The sequence below is a fragment of the Stegostoma tigrinum genome, chromosome 5, assembly GCF_030684315.1.
Source record: "Stegostoma tigrinum isolate sSteTig4 chromosome 5, sSteTig4.hap1, whole genome shotgun sequence".
NCBI classification, from domain to species: Eukaryota; Metazoa; Chordata; class Chondrichthyes; order Orectolobiformes; family Stegostomatidae; genus Stegostoma; species Stegostoma tigrinum.
Genome location: NC_081358.1, coordinates 67,824,963 through 67,836,058, shown reverse-complemented (window position 1 = coordinate 67,836,058; position 11,096 = coordinate 67,824,963). Strand labels below are relative to the sequence as shown.

The 11,096-nt window shown below is 41.9% G+C and overlaps 1 protein-coding gene across 2 annotated transcripts in view; it reads right to left on the bottom strand.

The window, feature by feature from the left end:
* Positions 1 to 592: 592 nt before the first annotated feature.
* The window catches only part of atp6v1h (ATPase H+ transporting V1 subunit H), a 127,030-nt gene continuing 116,526 nt past the window's right edge, over positions 593 to 11,096 (bottom strand). For both annotated transcript variants that reach the window (XM_048529381.1, XM_048529382.1), the window contains one exon: positions 593 to 1,041. In XM_048529381.1, the coding sequence (XP_048385338.1) occupies positions 981 to 1,041 (61 nt within the window). In that variant the 3' untranslated portion in view covers positions 593 to 980. The remainder of the gene's footprint in view (positions 1,042 to 11,096) is intronic.

The following is an 11,096-nucleotide window of genomic DNA, read 5'->3' as shown; positions in this document are numbered from 1 at the left end:
TCAGGAATTCAGGAGGCTCAGCTTAAATCGGTATACAGGAGACTTAGATCAGATTCTAATTCTTTCAATTTTCCCAGGTTAATTATCAAACTTAATTGAGTGAAAAGTCTAAGATTTCAGAGTCAGAATTGGGATCTTTTTCAGAGAAATTGTCTCAAGGAAATTTCAGCTACTGTCAATTCCTGGTGATTCAACTATGTTGGGATTTCTGCATGCTCCTGACAGTTCCCATCTACTCGTTCCAATGACGCTCACCCCATTAGAACTTCCATTGTCAGGGTAGAGTTCCGGTGTGTTTCAAGATGTGATCCTCAATCTATTTGCCGCATCAAGCAAACTACATTTTTCCAATGTATTTTCTTTCTGGCTTCACAATCAAATTGTATATTCAGATCTAAGTGGGAATTAATTTGACTCTTTGGTTTAATTATAAAATACAATTTATGGAATGGGTCCAGTAGTGACCACTTGTTTTAAAAAAAAATAAAGAGTCATGCTGCCAACTCATGCAACAGTGGACTAACTTGTAATGCTGTGTTCCAATAAGTAATTCTGATCTCAAACATTTTGTTAAATGTTACTGATCTAACAATTCAGGTACATAGGTATTTTATTAATAATTTATCACTACATTGACATGTTAATCAAGATGGCAGATAATATCAAACAGTGCAGAGCAGATAACTGTACTTTACTTAAATTAAACTTGACTAGCACAAATAATCAAACAACTGATTTCGCAGATAATTCACCATGTACATACTTTTACGTCCAATACAGTAAGCTGCTTAATCAGGATACATGTTGAATTTGATTAATACAGATCATAGAGAAATATTGTATGTGGATTTATGAAAAAAATTATCCTTCAAAACATTGTATATGCTTAGTTCAATATATTTTGTCAAACACATCTTTTATACTTCAAAAACAAATCCACCAGTCTATGCATTTTGGTGTAGGCAGTGGTTTCAGAAAATTCAGCTTCTGGTGGTGACAGTTGGTGGTTGTTCTGACTGCAGCTGTTTCCCAAGGTACTCCCTAAAAATAATAAAATCAGGCGTTACCATGCTTGCCATTGAAAACAAAATTTTTCAGTGAAATGCACAGCCTTTTTCTTCCATATAACATATTACACATTTAAACAAATAAAATAGAAAACTGAATTTTTATCAATATGGCAGAGTCAGGCACAAAAAGACAGACAAAAATGCGCTGTAATATTACAAAATAGTCAAAGCTCAGAAATACAGCAGCACTTCTTCATTGATGATAATTCAATATTCATAAGTCCTTAATTTCAGTGTCATCGGGTGGCACGGTGAGCAGCACAGTGGCTAGCACTACAGCCTCACAGCACCAGGGACCCGAGTTCGATTCCAGCCTCGGGCGACTGTGTGGAGTTTGCACATTCTCCCTGTGTCTGCGTGGGTTTCCTCCGGGTGCTCCAGTTTCCTCCCACAGTCCAAAGATGTGCAGGCTAGGTGGATTGGCCATGCTAAATTGCCCATAGTGTTCATGGGTGTGTGGGTTATAGGGGGATGGGTTTGGGTGGGATGCTTCAAGAGGCGGTGTGGATTTGTTGGGCCGAAGGGCCTGTTTCCTACACTGTAGGGAATCCAACCTAACATGAAAATGCTTGAAAAACATTTAAATGAAAGAGGTGGCAATTCTAAGAAAATTTATTTTATATTATCAATTCCACAAGAGTACCCAGTCATAGACATTTAAAGGGATACAGTGGCAACGTCACTGGGCAAATAATTCACAGCGTGAAGTTCACGTATTCAGATCCCACCACAGCAGGTGTAAATGGAATGCCAAAAAGTAAATTTCAATTATTCTTGAACTGAGAGCTAGTCTCAGTAATGGTGACTATATATCAATTTTTCACAATACTGTTTGTTTTAAATAGAAGCAAAGAATGCATCATAGGAACCAACAGTTTAACAGATTGTCTACAGTATCTACATAAGGACAAATATATCCTGGTGTTGACAAAGTGATATCACTGGCCCCATCTGCACAAGCACCAGCCATTTCAGCACAGTAATCACTCAATTTTCATTTTTGTTAAAACAAGTGGACAGGAAAGAGGATATTATTGTATATGTTTTGATCTCCTTAATTATCACAGTCTAACTACATCAGAAACAGAGTAACTTTGCTCAAACATTTTCTGGAATTGAGGGATTGTTTTGAGAAAATGCTGAACTGGTTGCATTTATACCCAGTGTTGTTTAGAAGAATTAGCAGAGATTTTCTTGAAATGGATGAGTAGACACTACTTGACGTTGTGGGAAACCTATAATCAAGAGACATTTTAAAAACTAGGGGCCTTTCATTCAAAACTGGAGTTAAGGGTTATTAGTCAGTGGAATTCTTATCCCCAGAAACCAGTAAAAGCAGCATCATTGAATATATTCATGACGACTTACCAGGGGAAAGCAGTGGGGAAACAGGTCTCCAGCACGGAGTCTGTCCCTGCTCTCAGAAGGGAAGGGGGAAGAGGAGCAGAGCAGTAGTCATTGGGGACTCCATAGTTAGGGGGACAGATAGGAGGTTCTGTGGGGACGAGAGAAACTCATGGTTGGTGTGTTGCCTCCCAGGTGCCAGGGTTTGTGATGTCTCTGATCGTGTTTTTGGGATCCTTAAGGGGGAGGGGGAGCAGCCCCAAGTCGTGGTCTACATTGGTGCCAATGACATAGGTAGGAAGACAGATGGGGATTTAAGGCAGAATATTTAGGGAGCGAAGATGGAAGCTTAGAGCTAGGATGAACAGAGTTGTCGTCTCTGTTGCCTGTGCCATGTGCTAGTGGGGCGAGGAATAGTGAGAGAGAGTCGAGTTGAACACGTGGCTACAGGAATGGTGCGGGGAGGGTGGGTTTTGGGTTCTTGGATAATTAGGGCTTTCTGGGGTAGGTGGGGCCTCGACAAGCAGGATGGTCTTCACTTGAACCTGGAGGGGTACCAATATGGGGGGGGGGGGGGGTGCGGAATTCGCTAAGGCTATTCAGGTGGGTTTAAACTAATTCAGCAGGGGGATGGGAACCAAAATTGTAGTTCGACTATGGAAAAGGTTGAGAGTAGGGAGGTCCAAAATAAAGTTTCAGGGACGCAAAATGACACCGGCAAGCAAGAAGTTGGTTTGAAGTGTGTCTACTTCAACACCAGCAGCATCCAGAATAAGGTGGGGGAACTTGCAGCATGGGTTAGTACCTGGGACTTTGATGTTGTGGCCATTATGGAAACATGGATAGAGCAGGGACAGGAATGTTTGTGGCAGGTTCCGGGATTTAGATGTATCAGTAAGAACAGAGAAGATGGTAAAAGAGGGGGAGGTGTGGCATTGTTGGTCAAGGACAGTATTACAGTTGCAGAAAAGATGTTTGGGGACTTGTCAAATGAGGTAGTATGGGCTGAGGACAGAAACAGGAAAGGAGGTCACCTTGTTGGGAGTTTTCTATTGGCCTCAGAATGAGCCAAGATATGTGGGGGGAAGGGGCGTGACGGGGAGGGGCGCGACGGGGAGGGGGGGAGGGGCGTGACGGGGAGGAGTGCGACGGGGAGGGGGGAGCGACGGGGGGAGGCGGGGGGGAGCACGAGCGGGGGGGGAGGAGGAGCACGACGGGGGGAGCGATGGGGGGAGGGGGAGCGCGACAGGGGGAGGGGGAGGAGGAGGAGGAGTGCGACGGGGAGGGGCGCGGAGCGCGACGGGGGGGGAGGAGGAGGAGGAGCACAACAGGGAGCGCGAGCGGGGGGGGGGGGGAGGAGCACACCGGGGGTTTGGGGGGGGGGGCAGGAGGGAGGAGCGCGACGGGGAGCGCAACAGGCAGGGTAGTTGTCATGGGGATCCTCAAACTTTCCAAATATTGACTGGGAACACTATAGTCCAGTACTATAGATGGGTCAGTTTTTGTCCATTGTGTGCAGGAGGGCTTCCTGACACACTATGTAGATAGACCAACAAGGGGTGAAGCCACATCAGATTTGGTACTGGGTAATGAGCCTGGCCACGTGTTAGATTTAGAGGTAGGTGAGCACTTTGGTGATAGCAATCACAATTCTGTTCTGTTTACTTTAGTGATGGAAAGGGATAGGTGTATACCACTGGGCAAGAGATATAGCTGGGGGAAAGGTAATTATGATGAGATTAGGCTAGATTTAGGGAGCATAGGATGGGGAAGGAAACTGCAGGGGATGGACACATTAGAAACGTGGAGCTTATTCAAGGAAAAGCTCCTGTGTGTCTGAGATAAGTATGTACCTGTCAGGCAGGGAGGAAGCTGTAGAGTGCGGGAGCCGTGGTTTACGAATGAAGTGGAATCTCTGGTCAAGAGGAAGAAGGTGACTTTTGTCAGGATGAAATGTCAAGGCTCAGTTCGGGCGCTTGAGGGTTACAAGGTAGCCTGGAAAGACCTAAAAAGAGAGAGCTCAGAAGAGCCAGGAGGAGACATGAGGCGTTGTTGGCGGATAGAATCAGGGTAAACCTTAAGGCTCTCTATAGGTATTTGAGGAATAAAAAGAATGACGAGTAAGATTAGGGCCAATCAAGGATAGCAGTGGGAAGTTGTGTGTGGAGTCGGAGGAGATAGGGGAACGACTAAATGAATATTTTTTGACAGTATTCACTCTAGAAAACGACAATGTTGTCGAGGAGAATACTGAGATACAGACTACTAGACGAGGTGGGATTCAGGTTCACAAGGAAAAGGTCTTAGAAATCCTAGACGTGAAAATAGATAAGTCCCCTGGGCCGGATGGGATTTATCCTAGGATCCTCTGGGAAGCCAGGGAGGAGATTGCCGAGTCTTTGGCATTGATCTTTAACTCATCATTAGTCTTCTGGCACTATTCCTGTAGACAGAGGATAGCAAATGTGGTTCCCCTGTTCAAGAAGGGGAGTAGAGAAACCCTGGTAATTATAGGCCAGTAAGCCTTACTTCAGTTGTTGGTAAAGTGTTGGAAAAGGTTATGAGAGATAGGATATACAATCATCTAGAACAGAATAAATTGATTAGGGATAGTCAGCACGGTTTTACGAAGGGAAGGTCGTGCCTCAAACCTTATTGAGTTCTTTGAGGTGGTAACCAAACAGGTAGATGAGTATAAACCGGTTGATGTGGTGTATATGGATTTCAGCAAGGCGTTCGATAAGGTTCCTCACAGTAGGCTATTGTACAAAATGCAGAGGAATGGGATTGTGGGAGATATAGCAGTTTGGACCAGAAATTGGCTTGCTGAAAGAAGACAGAGGGTGGTGGTTGATGGGAAATGTTCATCCTGGAGACCAGTTACTAGTTGTGTACCGCAAGGTTCGGTGTTGGGTCCACTGCTGTATGTCATTTTTATAAATGACCTGGATGAGGGCGAAGAAGGGTGGGTTAGTAAATTTGCAGACGACACTAAGGTCAGTGGAGTTGTGGATAGTGACGAAGGATGTTATAGGTTACAGAGAGACATAAATAAGCTGCAGAGCTGGGCTGAGAGGTGGCAAATGGAGTTTAATGTGAACAAGTGAGGTGATGCGCTTTGGTAGGAGTAACCGGAATGCAAAGTGCTGGGCTAATGGTAAGATTCTTGGTAGTGTATATGAGCAGAGAGGTCTCTGTGTCCATGTACACAAACGCTTGAAAGTTGCCACCCAGGTTGACAGGGCTGTTAAGAAGGCATACAGTGTGTTAGCTTTTATTAATCGAGGGATCGAGTTTCAGAACCAAGAGGTTATGCTGCAGCTGTACAAAACTTTGATGCGGCCGCACTTGGAGTATTGCGTACAGTTCTGGTCACCGCATTATAAAGGACGTGGAAGCTTTGGAAAGGGTGTAGAGGAGATTTACTAGGATGTTGGCTGGTATGGAGGTAAGGTCTCACGAGGAAAGGCTGAGGGACTGGAGGCTGTTTTCATTAGAGAGAAGGTTGAGAGGTGACTTAATTGAGACATAAAATCAGACCGTTAGATAGGGAGAGCCTTTTTCCTAGGATGGTGACGGCGAGCACGAGGGGGGCATAGCTTTAAATTGAGGGGTGAAAGATATAGGACAGATGTCAGAGGTAGTTTCTTTACACAGAGTAGTAAGGGTATGGAACGCTTTGCCCGCAACAGTAGTAGACTCGCCAACTTTAAGTACATTTAAGTTGTCATTGGACAAGCATAGGGACGTACATGGAATAGTGTAGGTTAGATGGGCTTCAGATTGGTATGACAGGTCAGCACAATAATTGAGGGCTGAAGGGCCTGTACTGTGCTGTAATGTTCTGTGTTTTATGTTCTATGAATGCATCAGGTAGAATTTTGGTCTACGAGGGAGTTGAGGGTTATGGAAGGCAGGCAAGAAAATTGAGTTAAGATTGAAATCAGATCAACAAATGATTGTGTTGCCTTGTCAGACAGATCGATGGATCAAATGCCTATTCCAGCTTCTCTTCCTTCTTAGACCTTGTAACAATCTGTTAAGCTCTGAAATTTACCACTTGTATTTACAATCTGAAACACTTCAAGCTTGTCAGTGTTTAACAAGCATATACATCATGGTGTTATTTGCTAGCAAGGCAAAGTTTTGATCCCATGGTGTTATTTGCTAGCAAGGCAAAGTTTTGATCCAGTCCAAAAATAGTATAAGAATATATGTTATTCATGTAAATTTTTTTAACGTTGGCAATACTCTAAGGCATGTAGATGGATTAAAAACCTGCCATTGAGTACAAGATATCAGGAGGATGCACTCTAGAAATCAGGACTTTCAGCTGTGCAAGAAACCACAGAACCAGTGACCAGTGACATGGAATTTCCTAGGTAGACAATCATACCAATTAAAAAGTGATTTATAACAAGGAGTTATTCACAACTCCTTTTTTCATCCATTTGACAATGAGGTTACTACACTTCTGTGCTCTAAATCAAAATATGTAGTTAATTCATCAGGGTTTCCTGGGCCATTCTCCTCTTATGGGTTTCACCTAACTAAAACAATTGTTAAAATTAGTAGTATGAGATTAGATGCTCTGAAGACTTCAAGTGGTGCAAGCTTTGCCAGTTGCTCATATGGATTCTTATTTAAATTCTTATTCACTTGCTTTTTCTGTTCACTAACTAACTCATTTACAAGTTCACCTACATCTCCCTCTATTGCAAACAACCATAGGCTAATATTGTTTAATCAGAAAATATAACATTTTATGGCACAGAAATAATCCCTTCTACCCACTGTGTCTGTGCTAGTCAAATATTAATCCATTAACAGAGCTATAGAAATGATACAACAGAGAAGAGGGCCATTCAGCCCATTGTCAGCACTGACCCAAAGAAACAGAGATGCTCTTTCTAATCCCATCGACCTCCACTTGGCCCATAGCCCTGCAAGTTACAGCAGCTAAGGTGCCAAACCAGGTACATTTTAAAACAAGAGCTTGGGGTGTCTGTCTCCAACTCCGGCAGCTAATTCCAGACCATCACTACCCTCTACATAAAAACTATTTTCCCCACGTCCCCTCTCTTCTTTCTGCCACTTGGCTTAAATCTATGACCGCTAGTTTTTGAACTCTCTGCTGTGGGAAATATGTTCCTCCTGTCCATTCTACTTCTACCTGTCAAATTTTGTATACCTCAAACACGTAACCCTTTCACATGCTAAGGTTTCAAAGAAAACAACTCCAACCTCTCCAATCTAACCTCAGCTAGAAGCTTTCCCCCTTTGAATATTCTAGAAAACCATCTCTCTTTAGAGGAATTAAATCCTTCCTGGAATGGAATAACCACAATTGCACACAATACTACAGCTTTGGCCTCACCAGTTTCATCATATCTTTACTTTTACATTCCAGTCCTGTCAATGAAAGACATTCCATTTGCCTTCTTTATAACCTTAATTAACTATACAGCTACTTTTAGAGACCTGTGTATTTGCACACCTAGATCTCTCACTTTATCTACCCTTATCACTATATTTCAGTTAATTGCATATTCCCTTTTACTCTTTAGGATCATAGAGAAGTACAGCACAGAAATAGACCCTTTGGTCCAACTTGTCCATGCTGACCAGATATCCTAAATTAATCTAATCTAGTCCCACATGCCAGCATTTGGCCCATATCCCTCTGACCCCTTCCTATCGATGTAAGCATCCAGATGCCTTAAAATGCTGTAATTGTACCAACCTTCACCACCTACTCTGCCACTTTATTCCATACTTGCACCACCCTCTATGTAGAAAAAGTTGCCCCTTGGGTCCCTTTTAAGTCTTTCGCCTCCAATCTTAAACATTCGCCCTTTATTTTGGACTCTCCTACCCGAGTAAAAGATCTTGTCTACCCAACCCATCCATGCCCTTTAGTGATTTTATAAACCTGTACTAAGTTACCCCTCAGCTTCCGATGCTCCATGGAAACAGTCCCAGACTATTCAGCCGCTCCCTTTAGTTCAAACGCTCCAACCCTGGCAACATCCTCGTAAATCTTTTCAGAACCCTTTCAAGTTTAACGTCTTTCCTACAGAAAGGAGACCAGAACTGAATGCAGTGTTTCCAAAGTGGCCTAACCAATGTCTTTATGTAGACCTGCCAACTCATGTACTCAATGCACTGACTAATAAACCAAAATTTTCTTGACAAAATGGACAACTAAACACATTTCCTCATTATATTCCACTTGCCATTCTTTTTTGCCTACTTAGCCTCAATATCCCTTTGCATCCTCTCCAACTTACTCGCCAAGCAATTAATTGTTAAAGCTGATGACAAATTTCAAACTTGTATACAGGACTATACTAAATTAACACAAGCGATAAATGGTAACTATGGTTCCAAAGTGACTGAAATTATTTAAGGCATTGAAACTTTTCCAAACGAAAAAACTTGCATCCACTATCATGTAAAACATTATTTCAAGTAACTCTAACAAAATTCTAGTCCAGTAACACTTTCTGAAAAGGAATCCTTTTCATCTAAGTTAAATAAGGAACAATAATGTAGAATTGCATAAACATGTAGTTAGTTTCTCAAAGTATTTTAGTGGAAATTCTTGATGTCACATCTTGACTTATTTTCTGGTGTGTCATTTTGGAAAAGCTCTTAAAATGAATAGCTGCACATCAAGAGTCAAGAATTCACATGGTAAACCACAAACGGAAACTTGTTCAGTCTGACGACAAAAAACAATTGGCCAATTGCTCTTCATGTAATGCACGTATTGCATGATTGAACATCTTCATCTTTCTCTGTTAAAATTAAAATTTGATTCACTACCATCCATGTGCAACCATTTGAGGATACGATAAGACAATTCATTTTTTTGAAAAAAGAACACTGGTGGTTAAACATTATGACTTGCTGAAGCAGGTTCCACTAGTTCAGTTTATTCACACAAGTTGAGATTTTAACAATAATTCTCTCAATTGTGGTATCAATCAATTCACATTTCCAACATGACGGGCAATGGATCAATGGAACCTTTGTGAATAGGAAAAAGTGTAACAAATGAGCCATAAAGGATTGACTTCACACATTCATTAACTTTTCCTTCCAATGTCCAATTAGATGTAGAGAGGGAGAGGTGAAAGAGAAACTGGATGAAAATAGATGGGGGTGGGGGGGGTAGAAACAAAACCAAAGAAAGCTGTTTTAAAACATTTCACAGATTTTCTAGAACAAAAGGAGACCACACACTTAGTAGCTTAGTTACTGGTTACTGTAAAAGGGGCCTGCAAATCACTGCCACAAGTGACTTCATACCTTTATCATTTCTCATCTCTACTAAATATTGTTTCCTCATCCTGATTATTTGAACTACAATCAAAATCATAACTAAATGAGCTATTTTTCACCACCTTTTAGTTCCCATATTCATGTTCTGTATTCAAGATTTAGGACCCACTCCATGCCATTCTGTAATCATGCCCGTCTTGGCCATCAGAATGTGCAAGATGATTTCTATTTACTCTCAGTTTCTATTCTGTTTCAAATGTTACATGCATTCTGAAACAAAGATTTTGGTTTATCTTTTTATTATTAGAACCTCAACCAGCAGTCGGATTGCCCCAGATTTATTCCCTTTATTCTTCAGAGTCATTTTTCATTTCCATTGATTACTTTAGCCTTCTCTGTTCTTTAAAGTTACATCTTCAAAAATTTGTTCTCTTGCATCATGCTTAGAATCCTCCCCCTACCTCTCTTGTTATATAGCACGCAGGAACACACTATCAATTTGCATGAAGGAAGTAAAGAAAAAAAGGACAGAGTCTTAGAAGATATTTGTAGTTAAACAGAAAACCCAAAACATTTTCTATTGTTACATAAACAGTAAAATGATAATTAGAAGAGACTAAAAAGGATTTTGGATATGGGCAAGTGAGCAGTCAAGGTACTGAACCCAGACTTCTATGCTTACAAAGGAAATTGCAGCAAAAGTGACCACGAAATAGGTGGTTGTTAAGATAGGGGATGGAGCAAATATTAAAAAAAGGGAAGCTGTACTTAAAATTGATAAATCAGCACAACTCAAGTGGGATGTACCCGAGGATGGTAAAGGAAAAACTGAATTTGAAGAAACTGTCCATAATCTAAATTTTCTTCAGACACAGGAATTCAAATATTATACCCTTGTCCAAAAGCTATGTTGTACTTTTGATCATTCTAGTCAGTTAAACTTCAAATTGTGGGAAAACTCCCTGTCCCAACTTCCAACTCAGTAAATAATTGAGTCTATGCAACGACTACAAGTTGTGTCTGGATTTAAAGATTAGATTAGATTCCCTACAGTGTGGAAACAGGCCCTTTGGCCCAACAAGTCCACACCGCCCCTTGGAGCATCCCATCCCCTATAACCCACACACCCCTGAACACTATGGGCAATTTAGCATGGCCGATCCGCCTAGCCCGCACATCTTTGGACTGTGGGAGGAAGCCTGAGCACCTGGAGGAAGCCCACGCAGACACGGGGAGAACGTGCAAACCCTGCACAGATAGTTACCCGAGGCTGGAATTGAACCTGGGTCCCTGGTGCTGTGAGGCTGCAGCAGCGCTAGCCACTGAACCACTGTTCTGCCCCAAATTTTATTCTTGCTATCTGTGTCACTTTTATGCATCACCATTATTCTTACT